Here is a 23,957-nt window from a genome sequence, read left to right on the forward strand (position 1 = left end):
TATTGTAATTTTGAGTTTGACAAAAAAATTTAAAAGGCAAATTAAATTTTAATTTTTATGGTGATAAACAAGGTTGTTAAAATTATAAAATCGTAAGAAAGTATTCGACATGTAAAATCATAAAATAGAGTGCAAATCAACTTTAAAATCATAAAATCACAAGAGTTTTCGATGTAAAAAATTATAAAATCGTACCCGTAAAATTAAGAGTTTAACAATCATAGTGATAAAAATTTAAATATAATGAGTAATTTGTTTTAAGTTGTAAAATTTAAAAATTTATACTACATTTTAGTTACAAAAATTTTTATAATTTAAAAATATTTTTAAAACATGTTAATCATTTTTATTTTTTAACTAACACTTTCTATATTAGGTCTGTACTTAAAAAAAAAAAGAAAAAAAAAACTACTCTAGCCACCAAGATAAAAAAATTAAATTAATTTGTTATATTTAAAGATAATTTATTGAGCTGAATTGAATTAATTTTTTTCGTGATTAAATTAGTTTTAAATCTAAAATTTAAAACTTGATTATAGTTAATTTAAATTTAATTTATATAAACTTCTAACTAATTCCACTGATATATCACTTGCTAAAGGGCTGAGTACTTTGTACATGGGCCGGGCCGGGCCAGTGTTGGGTACTTGGTCCATATTGGTGTTGGGCGTCTCTGAAACGTTCTTCCTTTGTACGCCGCTTTCTGCAACTTCTCGCCCCTTCTACACAATCCGCGTGTTTGAGTAGTTCTCAGCCTCGGCACAGTTGGGAGTTGGGAACGCATGCTCTGTAGCGTTTGAGTTCGCTTTAACTGCCTTACAGCATAGCAAGCAAGCAAGCCCTAGCCTTCTCTTCCAACTTCGCCTGTCCAGGAAAACGTTCGGAAGAAGGAGATGGAAGCGAAAAGAGACGCAATGGAAGACGTACGATCGGTGGTGGAAGCTGTATCCGCTGACGACACTGACGGTGCTCCTCTTTACCAGGTCGAAAGTCTCTGTATGCGTTGCCACCAAAATGTAACTCTCTCTCTTTCTCTCTCTCTCTCTCTCACACACACACAATCAATCAAACTGTTTTTGTCATAATGGTGGATCGTACATGTGCCTAAGCCTACCAATTATGCAGTGCTCCTTGCTTGTTATTTAATATCTTGGATATAGTAGTCTTTGTGGTCACGGAAAACGTTGGGTTCAACATTTAGCTTTGTCTTTGTGTTTGCAATTGGAAGCGTTAACAGAGGGACAGTTTCTCTTTCCCATTTTGAAGTTAGTTTCGATCACCTTCTCGTGCAAAATAGGTGTAGCGGTTGCTCTTCAGTCTTGAAGTTTGAACCGGAGCCAATTATACCTGATTATTAAAGACCTTTTTTTTTTGTTCTCAATTGCTATTCATGGTAACTTACAGACCTCTAGTTAGTATCAAATCATAGCTAAACTCGGGTTTAAAATGGAGCTAATCTGAATTTTACCAGGTCATTTTGTGATCTGCCTTTCTTCTCCTGTGTTTGAAGGAGTGCTTATAATGCCTGTTGGTAATGTATGTTGTTTGATTGCTAATACGTATGCCATTGATGATTAATCATCAATTGGTTAACAGAGGGACAGTGCCATTAATTGTTAATCTATGTTTCATTGATTGGCATATCTCATATTAACTTGCTTCTGAAGCTCTGTTATTGAGGAGATGCTGTTTGTTAAAGTTATTTACCAAATCCACCGTCTTTTAATAATGTTGTTTGCATTATTTTCCTTGGTTTCTTAGTTAAATGAAATGAAAAGTGAATACTGTGATGTCCAGGAAAAATAAAAAGTAAAATAAAGATAAAATGATTTTGAAGGTGAGCCTTGGTAAAAGGAAGCTTGTAATGACACGAGTCTATTGTCTATGGTTACACTAAATGTATGATACTATATATTTATGAATGGATTTGTGAAAAGTAGGTCAAATATGTATTATCTCTATAAGTTGATATTTTATAAATGTGGTATGCATGAAGCACCACATGGGTGACACTTGAAAGAGTGAGAGTGAGGGGTACATTTATTTGATGGAATTGGTTTCGAGGCATTAGAAGTAATACAGGATTGTTTGTGGGATATATGGACTATAGGATTGCATAGTGTTATGAATACTGCATTCGTTAGAACAAGACAATGAATTGGATAATAGTATAATTAAGTTTTGGAATTACATCTTTAATCTCGTAGGTAATATTATATTTTTGTATACAATCATTACACATAAACATATTAATAAGTTAACAAACACAGGAAATAACATGAATAAAAGCATATTAATATAAATAATTTCAATGATAGAGATATTTATATTGTAAACTTTTTAAAATTTATTAGGAAACATTCAAAATCACATGGTGCAAAATTACATATTACAGTATAAACTGTTTGTTGTATATTTCAAATATTATGTATTGTCATTTATGTAAAACTTTAAGGTGAACTATTATAATTATCATATTAAAACTTTAATGGCATAATATCACTGAATTGTATAATTTTTTCTATATCATACATCATAGTTTATGACCTTAAGATGAGTTATAAAAACAAGATTGACATTACACAAAATAAAAAGGTTAGTGTTATAATATAAAAATAGTGTAATAAATATTTACAATATATTTAGTTAATATGATGCTACAGGAGACACAAACATCATGTGCTAGAAAAATTTTTGAATTATCTTTTCTTTTTTTTCTTTCACTCTATCTCTCTTCCTCTCCTTTTCTTGCACTATCTACACCTAAAGATTTATATGAGAGATACAAAAATTCATGTATTCAGTTGAGGGCATAGTTATTAGTATGGCATATTTGTATATTTACATGCAGATCCTTGAATAACTAAACTAAAAAAATTTTTGCAGCCATAAGTGCTTAAATTATCTTTGCATGTTTGTATGTGTGAAACAGATGAATTACTATTGAGCTAAGATGCTTGTGAAGTAGAAAACTTTCATATACATTTGCGTTTGCCTTTTCACATTGATTCATGACATGCTGTATTTTTTGCTGTTTACAGGGCATCACAAGGTTCTTATTAACCTTAATTCCACACTTCAGAAAGGTATTTTTTTGCTTATGTATTGATTGATGCGTTTGAAAAGTTTGGGATTCTTGTCATTGTTATTACTATTTATTGATTCTTATTTCTACAAGATGAAGAAAGTTTTAGGATGTCATGAAAGGTTTAGATTTGACAGTCATCCTTGAAGAGCTTATGCTGATTTGTTTCTTTTGCTCTCTTTGCACTTGATGTTACCTTCTTTTAGATTTGCTTGTCTTGAGCCTTAGAATTAGGGACATTTCCAAGAAGGTTCCATGTTGTGGTAGACACACCACCAAATTCAAATGGGACACTCATGAAACTATAACTTTTTTAAAAATATATATATATTTTGGAAGATGAACTCGTTTTGCCTACTTTTCAAGCACCTGTGTCCATAGTAGGAGCAAGAATGTCTATCACTGAATCAAATTAGATGCTGTTACAAGTTCAAAAGAACATTAGAAATCATCCTTTTGAAATATGTCAACATCTGGCCTAGATCTATTGGACTTCTGTAGAAAAGCCTGGGGATTTCCCATATAAAATTCTGGTTGATCTGTCAAGATTGTGAATATGATATGGTGGTCCGAGGGAGTGATGTGTGGCAGAACTTGACACATGCACGCATGCACACACACAAGATACTTGTACATTTGTTCTCATGTTCTAACTTTTCTAAAAATTTCTGTGCTGGTGTGTTTATGACGTATTGTGCCTGTGTTTCTGTTCATATCCATGATTCTTAGTGGAAGGTTTATTTCTGACAATTCCCCCCATTTGCAGATTTTACTGTCAGCCTTTGAGTGTCCACATTGCGGTGAGAGGTATTTGTTCACTCTTGATGAGACAGAGATTTTAAATATGTTGAGTTTAGTGGTCTATCATAACAGGTTCTTTCTTGTTTCTTCCTTCCATATTTTCTGCCTGAACTATCTGTAGGAACAATGAAGTGCAGTTTGCTGGTGAGCTTCAGGCACGAGGGTGTCATTATCAATTGGACTTTCCATCAGGTGATCAAAAGGTTGACTCGACACTTATTCATTGAAACAATTTTGGTTGTACGCTATTGTGTTATTGAAACTCATTATACTTATATACTGTTGTATTTTATATAAAAGAAAAATATGCTTCTGTATATAGAACTAGAAGATGCATCCTTAAGCTAAACCATGTCAAACTTAATAAAATCCTTTCTCCTAGGCATTGTGATGATATTTAATTTCTTCATACCTAATTGGTATGTGCCTCTTTATTGGTGCATTACGAATAACATGCAAACAAAATTTGACCTTACCAAAAGTTTATTGTCTGGTTGACTTTGAAGCTTTATATATTTATTGAACTCTTTTAGATTTATGCTGGTACATTATCAATACTCTTTTGGTTATATAGTGTTGCATTTTGTATCACAACATGCATCCACATTTGGAACTGGAAGATGCGTCCATAAGCTAAACTATGTCAAAAACATAACAAATACTTGCTTGAAGGAATGGTGAGGCCATTTAATTTCTTCAAAGGCAATTATTATACCCCCTTTTGTGGTTGATTAGCAATGGAATGGTAAATAAAATTGACCTTTCTAATGGTTTATTGTCTGCTTGTACTGTGATTGAACTCAATACCACTTTCCTAAAGGTTTTAGACTTGAATTCACTCATAAGTTTGACTGATTTTGGACAAATATTGGGACTTTATAGAAGATCTTACTTAAAGTTGCAGACACAAATCTGAATTTTTATGCATTCAAGTCATCTAGTTTCTCGAAGCTAAGTTTTCTGTTATAATGTGATCGTAGGTATGCTCTTACTGAATGTTTGGTTACTCCTAATATGCAGGCTTAAGATTTTATTTTGAAGTCTTTTAGGAGAGTAGCACTTAAAAGTGCTTAACTGATGGTATAATTTGTTTGCAGATGCTTAATCGGCAAGTAGTGAAATCTGAGACAGCCACTATTAAGGTATTAGGTCTTGTTTCTGTTGTAAATCAGACTTTTTCAGCAGTTCTTGTTATTCTCAAAGCCATGGTTCTAGCATGGCTTAAAATTATGGTTCTAGTAGGTCCTGGGTTTATGTCTTATGAATTGTGTTTGTTTCTTCATTCATGTTGCTTGTGTACCCGTATTTTGTGTTTGTGCATTTTTCTTTAGTCTATTGCAGGGTTATATTTTAGTGGGAGTGTGGATGGCTTGATATACCCATTTCCCAATATCTTAAGCTTTTAGAATAGTGGGAACTTAACAAAAAGTAAAATAAGTAAATACTAAATGAAGTGAGCACATGCAAATACTAGTCTTTTAATATAAATGATGCTTTCTAAGCATTGGCAGTAAATTTAATTCGTTAAGGTTACACAATTAGTGTTTTTCAGATTTTACAAGTTTCCAAACTATGAAAACTGATCAATTTTTCTGTACAACCTCCCTTTCTTCAATGCTCATAATTAATACTTTTGAATTGTTATTATAATTTGAGAGATTGCAATTTTTCACTCTTACCATTTATTTTCAGATTCCTGAACTGGATTTTGAGATTCCTCCAGAGGCTCAGCGTGGATCTCTATCAACAGTAATCCTTTATACCCTCATTATTTCTCTTATTCTATTTGTATATGAATATGCTACTTTTACTTTCTGCTATTGCATTTTGAACTGGTACCTCCACTAGGAAATTTGAAGAAGGGGACTGAATCCAGAGGGAAACTTCACTTCCCATACAACCCCCCCCCCCCCCCCCCCCCAAAAAAAAAAAAAAAAAAAAAAATCGTTTGGCAAGAACTTTCTGTTCTTTTATTCTTGGATTGAACAGAATTGCAACACATTCCATCATTGGAATTGCTTTAGCCTATTCTTCATTAATGATCTTTTATGATTCAGTATTTCTCACTCTATTGCATATTTTGGAAGATTTGATATTCTAAACCCTGGTGAATGATTGTTCTAGGTGGAAGGAATTTTGGTACGGGCTGCAGATGAATTGGAGGCTCTTCAAGAAGAACGGAAGGTGCATATTCATTGAATTTCCCATTCACTTTTAATTTGTTCCCCCTTGATATCCATTAAGCTCTGTATTATGCTTTCTAGAAAGTGGATCCTCAAACTGCTGATGCAATAGATCATTTCTTGGTAAAACTGAGAGCTTGTGCAAAAGGAGAGTCACCCTTTACTTTCCTTCTTGATGATCCTGCCGGAAACAGCTTCATTGAGAACCCGTAAGTGGTCTGCAGAAATTTTAGTAATGCAAAGTCGTGTAATATTTCCCTGGTCTATGCTTTAGATTTGATGATGGTGGAACAAATTTGAATTTGTGGAAATCATGTCATCCAAACCTCTTTATGGCCTTCAACATTATAAGAAAATTGACTTACAAGATAATTGTAACAGCCTGGACAACCACCTTTAAAAGGTGACTGCCTAGCCAACACAAATAAGCCTAGGACTCCCCCCCAAGTGGACCGATGTGGGATTCGCATGCTACAGTAACACACGCCATCTCCCCGTGGGGGTGCAGTGTCCCCACTGCACGGCCCCACATCAGCTGGCCAGGAGGGGGTGTTGGGCTATTTAAGTCCGGGCTAGGCATCAACCTTTGGGAGGTGGTGCCTAGGTCGGGACAATAATATTTCTGTCTGATGTTATGGTACAATAGTAATTCAATCTAGTTGCTCTTTATTATGTTACTAAGTTACTTATGCATTTTCAGTCTTCTTTATGAATTTATTCATTCTGTCAATGTCTTGTCCTAAAGATATTAGTGTTTGCTTAAAAATTAAGAGTTGGCTTGTTTTTTTCTGTACTCTGAAGTTGTTGACTGATCTCTGCCAGGTGTGCACCATCTCCAGATCCATCATTGACTATTAAGTTTTATGAGCGAACTCCAGAACAACAAGCATTATTGGGGTACCTTGTTGACCCATCACAGACGGGAGAACTTGCTGATGAAGCACCACCAGGGGGAATGGATGATACCATTGAACATACTAGAACAGAACCACACAGATCAATTGGAGCAGCAGCTGGTCAGCGGGCTATTGCTCAGGGTAATAGTGCCGAAATTGCTGAAGCTCTGTTTCGGTACACTGCACCAGAAGAGGTATAATATCCATTTTCAGGAGTTCATTTGTCGTCCTCCTCCCACTTTCTTCCTCTTCTTTGTTTCTTTTGTATCACCGGTATGGATTTTTTTTGTTAAAGTGGCATTATTACAAAATGAGCACAAATAATTTATGTTTTTATTTTAAATTCACTATTCCTGTTTTAAGAATGAGCTGGATGGCATGCCCCAACATTCTCAAGCCACATTTTCTTTCTAGGAACTTTAAGCTACAGTTCTCATATTTTAGGATTTCTCTTTTTGGACAGGTGATGACTTTCCCATCAACATGTGGCGCTTGTGCTGTGAGGTGTGAGACTCGAATGTTCCTCACCAGTATCCTTCTTTTGTTTTGTTATATATTTTACATATAATTTACATGCATTTATAGAAATTGATCTGTAAATAATCATATTTGGTTGTGATTGCATCCTCAATTCTTTGGTATCTCCCAATTGTATCTTGGTTTCACAACCTTTATCTCCTGTATATGCTTTGTTACCGTCAAATAGGTCAAGTAGAATATTAGTGTCAGTTACTTTCGTTCTTGATAATATTTTATATAAAATTTTCTCATTTATCATGTTTTGATTTTTCCCATGGGTAAGATTTGTCATTATTCAGGGATATCTGTTAAAGGATTCATTGACAGTGGATGAATGGTAGTCTGTGGTGGATGTGGTAAATTCTGAGATTGATAGGAACTATGGTAGGTGTCAACCATACACTACTGTAGCTGGGAAGGAAGAGGGCTAGGGAGTTACTAGAGAGGGAGAGTGCTTCTATTGAAGGATATAATAGAGGCTTAGTGCTTTGCGGATGTTCTTTTGTCTTGATGACTGAGGCCTGAATTTACAATGGTGGAGCTAGGCAAGAATGTGGTTATCGAAAGGATGTGAGCAGTTGGTTGTTGCCTGATATTTCATGATGTTTTTTGGTGTGGGAATGAAGGGTAGTGTAGAACCCACATTCTGGTTGAACTCTTCCTGTTATGAATGGTCAAGACCAAGCTCCCTTGAAGGAGAAGCAAGGCCTTGATGAAATTCGTAGCTTTACCCTCCAGACTACAAAGTCTCATGTAGAAGGAGACACGAGTCTTGCCTAAACCTAGGCCAAGTAGGACATCTAGTAGTTGGGAACTGGTGACAATCTTCTGTGGAGTTAAGCATGGTGGAAACAAAGGCCATGGATCATTTAGGTAGAGGAGTATCATCCATTGAGTTGTGGTGGTGCCACAACCATCCTCAATGGAGAGCATCCTTGTGAGGTTCTTTAATGGAGAATGGAGTGCTTGGATGAAGAGTTCCATTGGTTGAGTGGAGAATGGCAAGAGCATACTTGCAAAGACTGGGCTATAAAAAGCACTCAAACTGAGAGTTCCACTGATTGAGTAGAGGAAGTGCTTTGAGTATCTTTGTATTGATGGCCTATGGTATTGAACAAAGCCATCATCGGTGAAACCATTGGGAACAAAATGCTTAACAATTGTGATAGAAATGGGAACAATGAACTATCTATTATGCCTGTCTTCTAAGAAGTTTTAGAATACTAGTTAGAATACACTAAAAGATGTTAGAAAAAGCTAGGAAAAGAAAAAGAGGAACCGGTTAGCCCTCTTTGGAAAGGGTTCTTGGTTTTTTCACCTAGATGCTAATAGAAAACTGAATGTTTGAATAAAGAAAAATGAGGAGTGTTAGGGTTTTACCTCCAAGTTTCCAATCAAAATATACTAAATCCAAGAACAAACGGTTGATATTTCCATGGGACTTAATTTGTCTGTAGGGCACCAATGCTGCAGATAAAAAGAGAGAATATCAGAAAGAAGGGAATGAGTGTCATTTAGCTGAACAAAGAAGAAAAGGAGGGGGTCGACGTGGATGTACCCTCTACCAGAAATCTGGAAGTTTAATTTTTTTCTATTTTTTATAAGTTATTTATATTGATGGAACTCTCAAGTAGGCCAAACTTTGACCAACCTAACAAGATAAAAGCAAACAATTTTCTATAAAAAAAGCCAAATAGTTCATTTCAAGTTGTATATATGTATAACTACTTATTTGCTTTTTCTATATTCAACGATATTGTATATATGCATAACTACGTATTTGAAGATGGATTCCTGAGTGAGAGAGAAGTTGAGGAAAATCAAAGGTGCAATTAGTTATTGGATCTGCCTATTGGTACTTGTTAAAGGAACATAATGTATGGATTACAAAATTGATGCAGAACTTATCTCAAACTTTAAAATTCATTAGAATGCCTACGATGATAAAATTATGGACTGGCTTCTTCAATTTGTCGAGCTTAACTCTTCCAGAGATTCCATACTTCCAGGAAGTGATTGTCATGGCATCCTCTTGTGATGCTTGTGGTTATCGAAATTCTGAGGTTTGTCCTGTACGCATATGCGTCCGTTTCATTACTCCTCGATATGCTGCTGATGCCTTTTTCTAATGCAGGTAAAGCCTGGTGGTCGTATTCCTGAAAAAGGAAAGAAAATTACAGTTCTTGTGAAGAACTCCCATGATCTAAGCCGTGATGTGATAAAGGTACCATATTTGTTAAATCTTGTAGCGCGAGGCAAAATTTTCTTATATGATGGATATATCCTGCCTTGATCAATTTTTTATCAAGAACCTTTCACAAAAAGTTGTAAGCAAACTGCTTTGCTTTTCTTTTCATCTTATCCTTTTTGGTTCTTGTGATAGATAATGTTATATGAACAATTGAAAGCAATACTAGACTGGTTAAAAGATGAACTTTGGTAGGTGTTGCATGGACAACTTGTATAATTGTGTTTTACTGGTGACAAAGAGATTGAGTTTACACTGTAGGGGAGGGGGTTGCATTCATTCCGTAAAATTTTATTTGTTTTGAACTGAGAACTCTAAGGTGGTACAATCACCTATTGGAAATACATTAGTTATTAATGAATGTTGATATTTACAAATCTTCATTTTATATTAAAAAATTGTTTGTGCATGTTGATTGTGGGAAACAGAAGGTAAAAGTGCCACATATTTTGAAAATTTGAATCATTATGCATCTTCTTTTTGTTTTTTAGATTTCAAGAAGATAGATAGGAAGTTGGATGACTGGTCAATTAGTTGTTGTGGATGGGGCTGGGGAAGTGTCAAGTTTAGCACGGTGCTTCCTTTCACAGCCTCGGCCCATTTGAAGAACAACTTGCCTGATCTTGTCTTGTCCCAGTTAAAATTTCACCCCACCCTATCCCATCTCCCTTTCTGCAATATCTGTCAATAAAACTCCTATCATAGATCTGGATGAACATTTTCACATGCACACCCCCCCACACATAATCACATGCATATGGTGCAAGTACACACAAACACGTACTATATATGCATCACACACACACAGATGTGCACTGGAAAATTATCAGATTATTATAAGAAGGGAGAAAAATGCAACAATTAAAATGATTCCTGGGATGGAGAAGATCCATAAATGAAATTGGTGTGTTCCTAGGGAGAACTAGAAACTAGAAAGGTTGGAGATTGATGGTGAATATGCATCATCTTATTCATGATTGGGATTTGTAGCGGCATCTTATTCATAAATGTGGTCTGTAGAGAAAGAAGAAAGAAGGGGATAAAAAAGCCTGGTGAATAGCTGATGGAATTGGTTTTTTTATTTTTTTTTTACAGGAACATATGAACTAAAAGAACACAGTTTTTAGTGGTCCACTAAATGAGAGAATGAAATAAGAGCTATGTATCTACTTGGAAAAACAGCTCACTAGAAATTGCACATAGGAAATGATGATAGTCTATTTATATAGTCTCTCTCTATTTGTATTGTTATCTACTTGGAAAAACTATCTCTATTTATGTAGTTATAGAAATAGAGAGAGTCTCCCATTTCAACCTCAAAATATAGGAAATGATGATAGTTCTGTTCATACTATGAATTCAAAGGCTTGCCTAATGCCTTTCATGTCAGATGCACCACAAAATGCATAATAGAATGATAGCAACGTCTGTGGTGTGAGATTACCTAGTGCAACCTGTTCCCATTGAATACAAAAGATCCATGGCTGGGGCCACAAAAGATCTCTTGTGCCACCAGATAATGAAGAAAGATACGGGCAATCAATTCCACATTTTCCTTGCACATGAAGCACAATCTAAAACTACTATGTTATGCTTCCTCAGATTATTAGAAGAGAGGATGAACACAGGAGAAGCAGAGGAACCCTTGATAACATGAGAGCGCTGGAATTGATCCTCCTTTTGATTGGCTCCATATCCGCTTCTTCTCCTTCCCATGACTAAGTCTTCGGATGGTCATAAAGCATGAAAAAAACACCTTCATGGAACCTGGAGGTTTTCCTCAACTTAGGGAGCACATAATGCCATCAGAGAATACAGGGAAGCAGTCCTTCACTGCCAACTTCTAGTTTCAACCAGTAGAAAGAAATCAGGAAATGCCTCAAGTTATTGTCCTGGCCTCTATAGCCTCCTTACATGCTATTGTTTTCAACTGGAAACCTTTCACAACTTCCTCCTCTGAAGTGGTCTATTAGAGACACCTTCCCTTCCTAATTTGCAGCCTTTCTCAACAGCAGGGAGACAAATTTTGTACTAACTAATCTGGTAAAACTTTTGTTCCAAGTGCTGAAGTTTTTAATCTTCCTGCATATAAAAAAAGGGATGAAAAGGAGAACCTGCATAGGTAGGAAGGGTACTCTCAATAAATGCTAAGCGACTGCCACCCAAAATGGCTATTACTATCTGGGTCTGGGGTAGGTAGTCTGGATGTGGTTATATCAATCCCCATTTTGCGTTGGACCACCTGAAGTAAATTGGATGTTAACCTCCTGAAACCTGCCCCTAACCAGAATAATGTTTCCCTGAAACTCTTCATTTGGAGCCAAGAAAGGGCGCCTACTTAGCAGGGTAAATTGGGGAAACCTAATAGTAAGAGAAACTAATTGGGGATATATGCTGATGGTGGGTATGACATGAAACAGAATAAAGGGACATTTCTGTTTTCTTTTCCTTTACATAACAAAGTGGCATTTTCAACAATGCTTTCATTGCATGTCCAAATGTTTATTACATGGCAGCAAACAAAGAGGTATGTGTTGGTACTCCATTTCTACATTGGAAGGTGAGGTCATTCAGTTACCTTTTGGATAGCTGTTATGCCCAGTTGTTTCTTTTGTGGAAAATGATTGGGGGTGATGTAAGATCTATAGTAGGGTTTTGATGGACTTTGACAAAATTGATGCTGTCAGAGGGAAGATTGTTTTTCCTATTGTTTGTTTTCCATTTTTTCCCCTTTATTTAACTAATTATGAGAAATATATCATGTGCAGGCAAAAAATATACAAAATATCCCCAGTACATCTCCACTTGTAATATCAGCACACTTGATAATTTTTTTTCTTTAGATTCTGATTTTTTTTTTTTGCTAAATCTTTCTTAGATTCTGATTTGGTTTCCCTCTCAATATATATTTTGGCATATATAATAAAAGTAACTTGCTGATAGATAGCCTCAAATTCGTTGGTACTCAGAATAACATGGTATGTGATCTATATTACCCATAACCATGCTATTATTATGATTAGACAGATGCCTATTGTTGTGTTACTTTGCCTAAATGTATTCAAAATTTGTCTGGTATTTCTTTTTTCTTTTAGCTGCATTTAATTTTTTTTCTTTTTTATATATAATTTGAGTCACCCTCCTGGAAACCAAGGACTATTAGCAAAGGATGATTGAAACTCATTAATGACCAATAGAAAAACAAAACAGGTGGCGCTCATGTAATCTATGCTTTCTATAAGCATCAAGTAATGCACTGACAAAAAAAATAAAAATCATTTCATAAATATCAGGCAGATACTGCAAGTGTAAAAGTCCCAGAACTTGACTTGGAGCTGGCTAGTGGGACATTGGGTGGAGTTGTCACTACTGTTGAAGGCTTGATCACAAAAGTTAGTGAGAGTGAGTATCAGTCTGGCTTCTGATTTTCACTTTCATCTGTAACTCTATATTCAACTTGAATGGTTTTCTGGCCTTTTTTTCCCATCAATTTATTTTCCTAATGAAATATGTCCAAATGTTTTGATATGTGAGTCTTACTCGGACTTGGTGCTTGTTGATTTCTATTTGGTCCACTTAAATTACTAGGATGTGCATTGGGGTTTAATGGATTTGATCAATGTAATAACTAGAAATATTGCAATATGAACTTTTCATTTTATTTTTTTTATTATTGCTAACAATTTTTGTTTATTACTTTTTGCTCTGTAGTTAGTCATTGTTTTTATTTTCTTGTCCTTTTTGGTCTATATAAGCACCGATACTCTTAATATGTCTTGCCAAATTGTATGGTATTCTTATGTGATTAATGTCCAGATCTTGAGAGAGTACATGGATTCACCTTTGGAGATAGCCTTGATGAGAGTAAGAAAAGCAGGTGGCAAGACTTCAGATCGAGACTTAACAAGGTAATGAACTCTCAAACTCGATATCTACAATTTTTTTTTACTAATATCTGCTATAATTTGAATATAGAATCTAATGTAATTTGCCATCATCTGCCATTTGAATGTTATTTTGCTGAACCTTTACCTTCCTATTATCAAATGAATGCCTTAAATCTTTTTCTGTGGTTTATCTCAAACCCTCTTCACTTCTTCCTTTGGGATTCAACCATTTTACCTGATTGATCTTAATAGGCCAATGAGACCATGGTGAAGGTAAGCTGAAGCCTAAGAAGCAGGGATACACAGAAACTGCAGGGAATGGGCACGTGGACAGTAATTTTAGGAAACAACATTGTAGGGATGTGCCAAGTATACTACATAATATAAATACATAAAATAACCCACATTCTATTTCCATATAATAGAAAATAAGTATGATTAGAAGTTTTAATATATATTTTATAAAACTTTATTCATCAAAAGTTTTGTAATATAGAATTCTTAATGTTAAAATGCCTAAAGGAATAAGGTCTAATAATTATAAATCTATAAATCTAATTTTTTAGTTCCCTGAAATGATTGATTTTTTGCTTCTCTTTTTAAAATTCCTATTAAACTTCTAATCTGTTAAAGTGATGGAGCATGCAAGGTCCCAAAATGGACATAGTTGTCCTCTTTGTGGAAACGATGGCTTCCGGCAGAAGTGGCAGTGGCACCAGGTGGGGGAAGGGAGAGGAGAGAAGAAGGAGAAGGGAGAGAAATCATGTGGCAAAGCTGGTGAGGTGGCAAGTTGGCTAGCCACTTAAGTTGCCACCTAAGCATCCCATGTCATATGTTAACGGTCAAATTTCACGGAGATATATGGCATTGCATAATTGAAACTAAATAAAAGTAGGATGCTGCTATTGAAAAAATTGAAAGTTCAGTCCACAAGTGAAAACTTCGTCAAAGTTCAGGTTTTTTTGGTAATTAACCCAAGGTAATATCACACATCTGGACAAGTGTCTGATGCATATATGAAATCTGATTGGGCACTTCTTTGTAGTTTGGATGCTTCTTAGGCTGAGGCTGACAGTTTAAAAGTTTGTTTTCTCGTTTAGTTCTATCGAGTCTGGGCATTACGTTTCCTTTGAATTTTTACGTTTCATGAAGATGGGGTCATGCATTTTAGTCTAGAAATATATTAGCAGAATACTTTGTCATGTTATGACTTGCCCTGTGTACTGCACAACACCCATAATCCTGCACCTATCTTGATGCATGCAGAAGGGCAAACTGTTATTTTGATTGTGCATAAGAGGACTAATTCAATTTTTCAGAATGCCAAACACACTTGTGCATGGACAGAGATAAAAGTTGATTTGAAAGTAGTTCATTGTTTCGTGGTGTTGAGGGTTGCATATGAAGTGCTCTCATTGTTTACACTTGCTATTTGGATATTTATCTATAAATATTGAAATCGGTTTCCATGCATGAGTATAATGTCAGGACCCTAGTCCTAACTAATGTCTTCTTTGAAGATAGAACTGGAATTTGAGGGAGAAATAGGAAGAAATAAGGGAGAGAGAAACCGAAATGAGGGAGACTGATAGAAAGTAGGGGAAAAACTGGGAGAAATAGGAGAGAAATCTGACAGAATTGAGTGGGAAATCAAAGAGAACAATAGGGGGAAATGAGAGACTTCAATAAATTCTTCATAATTCATACATCATATCAGCATTGGGGGGGTTACAACTTTATATAAAAAGCAAACCAACAGTTATTTGTGGCAGTTACCACTCCTCCATTACCAATAACTACTCCTAAATAAAAAAATATCTTTGTAATTCATGGGGGTTGTGACATCCCCCCCCGAAGAAGATTTCTTGTCCCCAGAAAATGATGGTCACTAGCTACCTTCTTCATCCAACCCCTGCAGCTTCTTTTTCTTCTACCATCCCTTCATCCACTTCAATTTTCCGTAATCTCACACCAAAATTGTATACATCCGAGCCCTTCTAATTAACATGTTGGATAACCCCAAAGGAACCTGCTTCGATTATCTCTTTTAGAACCAGATCACTCCATGGTGCATTCACTTCTTCCACCCTTAGTGGAAGGTCTTGAGTTGGTTTAGTTGGAACAATTTTACCTTCCTTGACAAACCTAGAATCACCTTGGACGGTAATATCCTCTGGATCAGTAATGCCCACAAATGGTTGAACTTCTCCATGATAAAGTAGAGGGAGATGCTTTACAGGAGGAGGATCTTTGGCTGTGTTCATTGAACTAGTGGAGACAGGGTCATATGATTTGAACAAATTCAAATCCCTGTCATGAACGTCTTTGCTGCTACTTGAACTTGGCACCTTGCTGTGTTCAATCGCAGATTGCTTAGAACATGTAATGTTAGCAACATCACCATCATTACCTTTCGAAATTTGATTAGCATTCTCCTTAGGCAGGAAGTCCTCCGGCAAGTTGACTTGAATCACTCCATTTCCTAGCAGGAGTGGATCTCCAATGGCCATATGAATTGGACTCTTTTATTGAATAATTGGATCAGAATATTTCTTAGAAAGTAATTCCTCTAGAAGACTAACTTGATACCTTTTTGAAATCATAATCATGAGTTTGTCCAACTTTTTTATTGATTTCTTCCTTGAATACTCTTTCCAGCGACTGCATTCTCTCATGAGTTCCTTTGGCCATCTGCACAGTCCAAATTCTTCAAAATTCACTTTGGATTGCTGCTACAATAACCATCTTGTTCTGATCAGAATCAACTGCCATGAACCCTAAATCACAGTTGAGAAATTGTTGCTCTGATACCAAATGTCAGGACCCTAGTACGAACTAATGTCTTCTTTGAGGGAGAAATAGGAAGAAATAAGGAAGAGACAAACCGAAATGAGGGAGACTGACATAAAGTATGGGGAAAACCAGGAGAAATAGGGGAGAAATCTGGCAGAATTGAGGGAGAACAATAAGGGAGAATGAGAGACTTCAATAAATTCTTTTTAATTGATACATCATCTCAGCACAATGAGGGTTACAATTTTATATAGAAAGCAAACCAACAGTAATTTGTGGCAATTACCACTCTTCCACTGTCAATAATTGCTCCTAAATCACTCCACTACCTCCCCACTACTCCATAACTATAATTCTTAGAATATAACTGCTAATTAAATATTTAACAACTGAAAATAAAATAAGAAAATATCTTCTGAATTCATGGGGGTCATGAAGAAAATAGATATAATTGAAGGATAACAAAGAGAATTCAATATCTTGATAACTCATAACATAATCTTGGCATTGTGGGGGTTACAACTTTATATAGAAAGCTAACCAACAGTTATTTGTGACAGTTACCACTCCTCCACTGCCAATAATTGCTCCTAAATCACTCTACTACCTCCCCACTACTCTATAAATGTAATTCCTAGAACATAACCACTAATTAAATATAATAATTAAATATATAACAACTAAAAATAAAATAAGAAAATCTCCTTATAATTCTTAGGGTTGTGACATTCCCTCCCCCTTAAAAGATTTCTTGTCCCCAAGAAATCCAATAACTGACCACAGTTGCTTCATCCAATCCCTGTAACGTCTTTTTCTTCTACCATCTCTTCATCCACTTCAATTTTCCATGCAATTTCCCATAATCTCACCTCAAAAGTTGTATACATCGGAGCCCTTCCAATCAACATGATGGACAACAACAAAGGTACCTATTCTGATTCTCTCTTTTAGAACCAGATCAGTCCGTGGTGTATCCACTTTTTCCACCTCTAGTGAAAGGTCTTGAGTTAGTTTAGTTGGAACCACTTGATCTTCCTTGACAAACCTAGAATCACCTTGGAGTGTAATGTCCTTTGGATCAGTAATGCCTACAAATGGCTGAATTTCTCTATGAACAAGTAGAGGGAGATGCTTTAGAGGAAGAGGATCTTTGACTGTGTATTACAAATTGGTGACGGAGACAAGGTCATATGATTTGAACAAATTCAAATCCTTGTCATGAACATCTTTGCTGCTACTTGAACTTGGCTTCTTGCTTTGTTCATCCGCATATTGCTTAAGTCATGTAATGTTAGCATCATCATTATCAATACCTTCCAAAGCTTGACCAACATTTGTCTTTTGGTGGACAATCCTCTGTCACAGGGACTTGTTCCTTTTGTTGAATAATTGGATCGAAATATTCCCTAGAAAGTAATTCTACTGGAAGACTAATCTGATACATTTTGGCCATCAAGAACATGAGTTTATCCAACTTTTTATTGATTTCTTCCTTGATTACTTCCTTCAGTGATTGTAGTCTCTTAAGAGTTCCTTCAGCCATCTACACAATCCAAATTCTTCAAAATTTACTGTGTATCACTGCTGTAATAACCACCTTGTTCTGATCGACATCAACTAGTAGAAACCCAAAATCACAACCGAGAAACTATTGCTCTTACACCAAATGTTAGAACCTTAGTCCTAATTGATGTTTCTTTGGAAGATAGAACTGTAAATTGAGGGTGAAATAACAAGAATTGAGGGGGAGGGGGGAGGGGATAGGCAGAACATTAGGGCGAACGAACTGAAATAAGGGAGGAAACTAACAAAATTGAGGGAGAATATGAGAGAATGGGGAAGAAAATAGACAGAATTGAGGGAGAACAAAGAGAATTCAATATCTTGATTACTCATGACATAATCTTGGCAGTGTGGGGGTTTTAACTTTATATAGAAAGCTAACTAATAGTTATTTGTGGCAGTTACCACTCCTCCACTGCCAATAACTGCTCCTAAATCACTCCATAACTGTAATTTCTAGAACATAACCGCTAATTAAATATACTAATTAAATATATAACAACTAAAAATAAAATAAGAAAATATCTTCCTAATTCTTGTGATCGTGACATTATGTCAGGACTTTAGTCTTAACTATTTTTTTTTTTTTTTTTAAGGTAGAATTGGAATTTGAGGGAGAAATAGGAAGAAATAAGGGAGAGACAAATTGAAATGAGGGAGATTGACAGAAAATAGGGGGAAAATCGGGAGAAATGGGAGAGAAATCTGACAGAATTAAAGGGGAAATCAGAGAGAACTGGGGAAATGAGAGACTTCAATAAATTCTTCATAATTCATACATTGACATCCTCAGTCATGAGGGTTATGGATGTATATATAAGTAGCCCACAATTCTATAGAGTAATTACCACTACTCTACTACTAGTAACTGTTCCTAAATCACTCTACCACCCCTCACTACTCCATAATTGTAATTCCTAAAACATAATTGTAAATAAACACTAAATAAATATATATAACAACTGAAATTAAAAATAAGAAAATATCTTCCTAATTTTTGGGGTTGTGACATTCCCCCCTCTTTAAAAGATTTTATGCCCCTAAGAAATCATGGTCACTAGCTACACCTTCATCCAATCCCTGCAGCATCTTTTTTTTCTACCATCCTTTCTTCCACTTCAATTCCTTCATGAATTTCTTGCAGATCAGAATGAAGGAGCTGACTTTCTTGAGTTTCCATTATGGCCAAGTCAATACACTCTAGGCAAAACTTCCGACCATCTTCTAGGGCAACAAATCTTATTCCCCAGGTTCCATTTGCTCACAACTGCAACAATGGGGAGTCCCATCAAATTCATGAGAAGGATGGTACTTTTGGACCCAAATAGGATGCTGATGTGAACTCGCGATGGGACTAGGCCAAAGGAACCCACAAAAGATTGAAACGAACCCCAGAAAAGCCAAAATCGGATAGAAGGCAAAGAATTCTCGACCCGTTGATTCACGAACCAAGAACTTAGACTATATTAAAATCTAGACCCATTGATTATACGGAAGCAAGAACCAAGAATTGTTGAACGCCACAAAGACTGCCCAGATCTTTGATAAGTTTAGGTTTTGAACGCCACAAAAGAATCACTCCATTGATAAGTTCGAAGTTTTGTTTATTGAAGAACAAGATAAAAGAGATAAATCTCTCAGATTCAAAAATTCATAATAATTTCTGTCTAATATTTACAATAGAAAAGCCTTTAAATAGGCAAATAATTAAATCCTAATTCTACATGAAAATTAATAAAAATTCTAAATTACATAGAAAATAAATAAATAACTAGATCTGGTCAATCAATCAATCATTCCTTTTAAATTCCCAGATCTTTTCAATCAATCAATCAGGTAATCAATCAATCATCTATTCTTTTTTATGCTCTCAAATCTTGTCAATCAATTAACTAATCAATCAATCAATCATGCGCCCAAATCTTGCAATCAACAATCAATCAATAACCATTCCTTTTTATGCGCAAATCTTGTCAATCATCCAATTCCGACATGGTTGACAAGGTTGACTTGTCCGATTGCATCATTGTTAGTCGGTCCTCCATGATTCTCATCATTCCCTCTCTCTTCAAGACGATTCGTCCTCGAATCGTGAACTGGAAGGATCAGCTTGTAGGCAATCTCACAAATAGTCACATCCCCGAAAGCCTGCAAACTTTCAAGCATTTTTTTTTTTTTTTGTATGAGACTAAGAAATATCAAACAAAATGACTCAAGAACGAAATTTGAGGAATAACGAAAAGAACATAACAAGATACCAAAAGAAAAAAAAAATCTCTTTATTTTAACTTTCTAATACGGATGACTCTAGGAATTTCGAATAACAAGACTCAAGATAATGTGACGTAGAATCAAAAGAAAGAACAAAACCTTAGAATGTGAATATTTTTTTTTAATTTTTAAATGATATAAGAATGAAAAAAAAAAGGATAGATAAATACCCGATTTTAGAGCCAAAGCTCTGATACCAACTGATGTGAACCCGCGATGGGACAAGACCAAAGAAACCCACAAAAGATTGAAACGAACCCCAAAAAAAGCCAAAATCGGGTAGAAGGCAAAGAATTCCCAACCCGTTGATTCACGAACCAAGAACCTAGACTATATTAAAATCTAGACCCGTTGATTATACGGAAGCAAGAACCAATAATTGTTGAACGCCACAAAGACTGCCCAGATCTTTGATAAGTTTGGGTTTTGAACGCCACAAAGGAATCACTCCATTGATAAGTTCGAAGTTTTGTTCATTGAAGAACAAGATAAAAGAGATAAATCTCTCAAATTCAAAAATTCATAATAATTTATATCTAATATTTACAATAGAAAAGCCTTTAAATAGGCAAATAATTAAATCCTAATTCTACATGAAAATTAACTGATGTGAACTCGCGATGGGACTAGGCCAAAGGAACCCACAAAAGATTGAAACGAACCCCAGAAAAGCCAAAATCGGATAGAAGGCAAAGAATTCTCGACCCGTTGATTCACGAACCAAGAACTTAGACTATATTAAAATCTAGACCCGTTGATTATACGGAAGCAAGAACCAAGAATTGTTGAACGCCACAAAGATTGCCCAGATCTTTGATAAGTTCAGGTTCTGAACGCCACAAAAGAATCACTCAATTGATAAGTTCGAAGTTTTGTTCATTGAAGAACAAGATAAAAGAGATAAATCTCTCAAATTCAAAAATTCATAATAATTTCTGTCTAATATTTACAATAGAAAAGCCTTTAAATAGGCAAATAATTAAATCCTAATTCTACATGAAAATTAATAAAAATTCTAAATTACATAGAAAATAAATAAATAACTAGATCTGGTCAATCAATCAATCATTCCTTTTAAATTCCCAGATCTTTTCAATCAATCAATCAGGTAATCAATCAATCATTTATTCTTTTTTATGCTCTCAAATCTTGTCAATCAATTAACTAATCAATCAATCAATCATGCGCCCAAATCTTGCAATCAACAATCAATCAATAACCATTCCTTTTTATGCGCAAATCTTGTCAATCATCCAATTCCGACATGGTTGACGAGGTTGACTTGTCCGATTGCATCATTGTTAGTCGGCCCTCCATGATTCTCATCAGATGCTCTCTATATTCAATTAACCCTGCAGCATTTGTTGGTAAGAAATGCTTGCAGACATCACATTTTGGGTGATAGAGCTCCATATAGCTAGTCTTATGATAGGAATCAGTCCCCAGCATATAAATCTCCTCGCAAATTGGTTGGTTGCCCAAGCAATTCAAGCTTTCACAGCCCATCTCAGTGTTGCAGCCTACACATGCCCTCTACTCTATTGATTTCCAGCCTTTTTGTACTGCTTTGGCAGTTATTCATCCTCTTCCAATGGACACTCATTGCCTTCTAGAATTTGGTCATCCTTCTTCTCTATCAGAGAATCCTCTTGCAAGTTGACTTGCGGAGTTCTAGGAATCAAGTCATTTCCTGGCAGTAGTGGTTCCCCAACAGTCACAGGAACTGGACTATTTTTCTGAATATTAGAATCAGAATACTCCCTAGAAAGTAATTATGCTAGAAAACTAACCTGATACCTTTTGGCTATCAAGATCACGAGTTCGTCCAACTTTTTATTGATTTCTTCCTTGAATACTTCCTCCAGCGACCGTAGTCTCTCAAGAATTCTTTCGGCCATCTGTTAATCCAAATTCTTCAAAATTTATTGTGTATCACTGTTGCAATAACCACCTTGTTCTAATTGAAATCAACTGGTAAGAACCCTAAATTATTGCCGAGAAATTGCTGCTCTGATACCAAATGTCAAAACTCTAGTCCTAACTAATGTTTTCTTTTTGAGGATAGAACTGGAATTTGAGGGAGAAATAGAAAGAAATAAGGGGGAGACAAACCATAATGAGGGAGAATAACAGAAAATAGGGGGAAAACCGGGGAGAAATATGACATAATTGAGGGGGAAATCAGAGAGAACAATAAGGGGAGAGAGATTTCAATAAATTCTTCATAATTCATACAGTGACATCCTCAGCTTTGAGGATTATGGCTGTCAATATAAACAGCCCATAATTCTATAGAGCAATTACCACTACTCCACTACTAGTAACTGCTGCTAAATCACTCCACTACCGCCTACTACTCCATAACTGTAATTCCTAGAACATAATTGTAAATAAACACTAAATAAATATATATAACAACTGAAATTAAAAATAAGAAAATATCTTCCTAATTCTTGGGGTCGTGATGATATTATAGGCTATATGACTGTCTGATTGTGTTTATGTACCTCCGATCATTCAACTGTTTAATTCGTACTGCAGCTTCTGAGTGTGGAAGAGCCATGGACTTTGATAATCGACGATGCCCTGGCAAATTCTTTTGTTGCACCTGTAACTGATGATATCAAAGACGACCATCAGCTAATCTGTAAGTTCTTCACCAACTCTGGCAATTATTCAGGTGAAATTCCATTTGTGTGAGCTGTGAGAACTTTTTGATAGGGTTGGGCCCTTGCATGATTCCTTTGCTGGACGAAACTTTTGAAAATGATAGCTTTATCAAACACTAGGAGTGGTTGTATGAAGGAACATGAAAATAAAGGCTATCCAAAAACGTGGTAATGAAGAATAAACATTCATTGGGGTGTCCTTTATTTATTTTGTATTTTCCTCAAAGAAAATCTTTCATTAGACGATGCATGGGTAGGATATATACCAAGTGGTAGGTTTGTCTTCATAATTAGGCAGATGTTGTAGGATCAGGGAAAGGTGAATGTCAGCACTAAAAATTTATTCACATACTACAATGCTGCTGTCAGCTTAATTGTCCCCCCGCTTTCCCCCTGTACAGTGTTGTTTGCTAAGGAGTTTCCTCCTCTCCAATTACTAGTTATTACACTTGTTTCTAGTTGATTTGCTGCTAACCGTTGTCTTATGTATATGTTATGTTTATCGGCAATGTTCAGTTGAAGAATACGAGAGGTCCTGGGAGCAAAATGAGGAATTGGGTCTGAATGACATGGACACTGCTGCAGCTGATGCCGCTTACGAATCAACCCATGTTACAGTATAGGAGGGAGCTGGTGTGATATTTTCCTACTTTCTTGGTGTTTCTTAATCCTGTAGAAGCTCGTGTCGCGGCCTATTTATGTGCATTATCTTCTATTAACATTATGGTTGGAAAGGATTAGGAAGCGAAACCCCACACATACAGTCAGTATACATCTTGTTGAACGTTAATGCAACTGAGAAATGCTTTATAGTGTGTTGTCACCTCATTTGGCCAAAAATTCTATGGGGTTCTTTGCCGAATCCCAGTCCTAGATAGCAATATGATGTTGTAAGAAGAGCAATCTGTAGTTTTATAGTTAGGCGGCTTTCACTCATTTTTAGTTGACAGTGGGATTGGCTACTAACTAGCAATTTCATGTGTCTTTTCATTGCCATGATTCAAGCAATTTCATGTGTCTTTTCATTGCCATGATTCAATGG

The 23,957-nt window shown here is 35.7% G+C and overlaps 1 protein-coding gene across 3 annotated transcripts; it reads left to right on the forward strand.

Annotated features, from left to right (window-relative positions):
* Window positions 1–672: 672 nt before the first annotated feature.
* LOC127807814 (uncharacterized) lies at window positions 673–23,940 on the forward strand. Of its 3 annotated transcripts, none has more exons than XM_052345933.1 (16): window positions 677–1,016; window positions 3,042–3,086; window positions 3,852–3,892; window positions 4,008–4,089; window positions 4,984–5,028; window positions 5,579–5,635; window positions 6,011–6,070; window positions 6,151–6,278; window positions 6,892–7,159; window positions 7,429–7,495; window positions 9,477–9,547; window positions 9,619–9,708; window positions 13,026–13,134; window positions 13,549–13,640; window positions 22,788–22,893; window positions 23,432–23,940. In XM_052345933.1, exons 1-16 carry the CDS (start codon window positions 894–896, stop codon window positions 23,536–23,538), a joined length of 1,491 nt encoding a protein of 496 aa, XP_052201893.1. In that variant the 5' UTR covers window positions 677–893; the 3' UTR covers window positions 23,539–23,940. The 3 variants fall into 3 exon arrangements, 2 of the variants coding, with proteins under 2 accessions (XP_052201893.1, XP_052201894.1); XM_052345934.1 differs by having other exon boundaries at window positions 955–1,016; window positions 4,008–4,078; XR_008024803.1 differs by lacking the exon at window positions 13,026–13,134 and having other exon boundaries at window positions 673–1,016; window positions 23,432–23,474.
* The last annotated feature ends 17 nt before the right edge of the window (window positions 23,941–23,957 follow it).

This window comes from Diospyros lotus, chromosome 8, assembly GCF_014633365.1.
Source record: "Diospyros lotus cultivar Yz01 chromosome 8, ASM1463336v1, whole genome shotgun sequence".
Classification (NCBI taxonomy): Eukaryota; Viridiplantae; Streptophyta; class Magnoliopsida; order Ericales; family Ebenaceae; genus Diospyros; species Diospyros lotus.

What these genes read in the sequence shown, in the direction of transcription:
- LOC127807814 (XM_052345933.1), top strand. Translation starts at nt 894, where the DNA reads ATGGAAGCGAAAAGAGACGCAATGGAAGACGTACGATCGGTGGTGGAA. An exon ending in GATCACAAAAGTTAGTGAGA is followed by an intron (nt 13,135 to 13,548) that starts GTGAGTATCAGT and finishes ATTAATGTCCAG; the next exon opens with ATCTTGAGAGAGTACATGGA. An exon ending in AGACGACCATCAGCTAATCT is followed by an intron (nt 22,894 to 23,431) that starts GTAAGTTCTTCA and finishes GGCAATGTTCAG; the next exon opens with TTGAAGAATACGAGAGGTCC.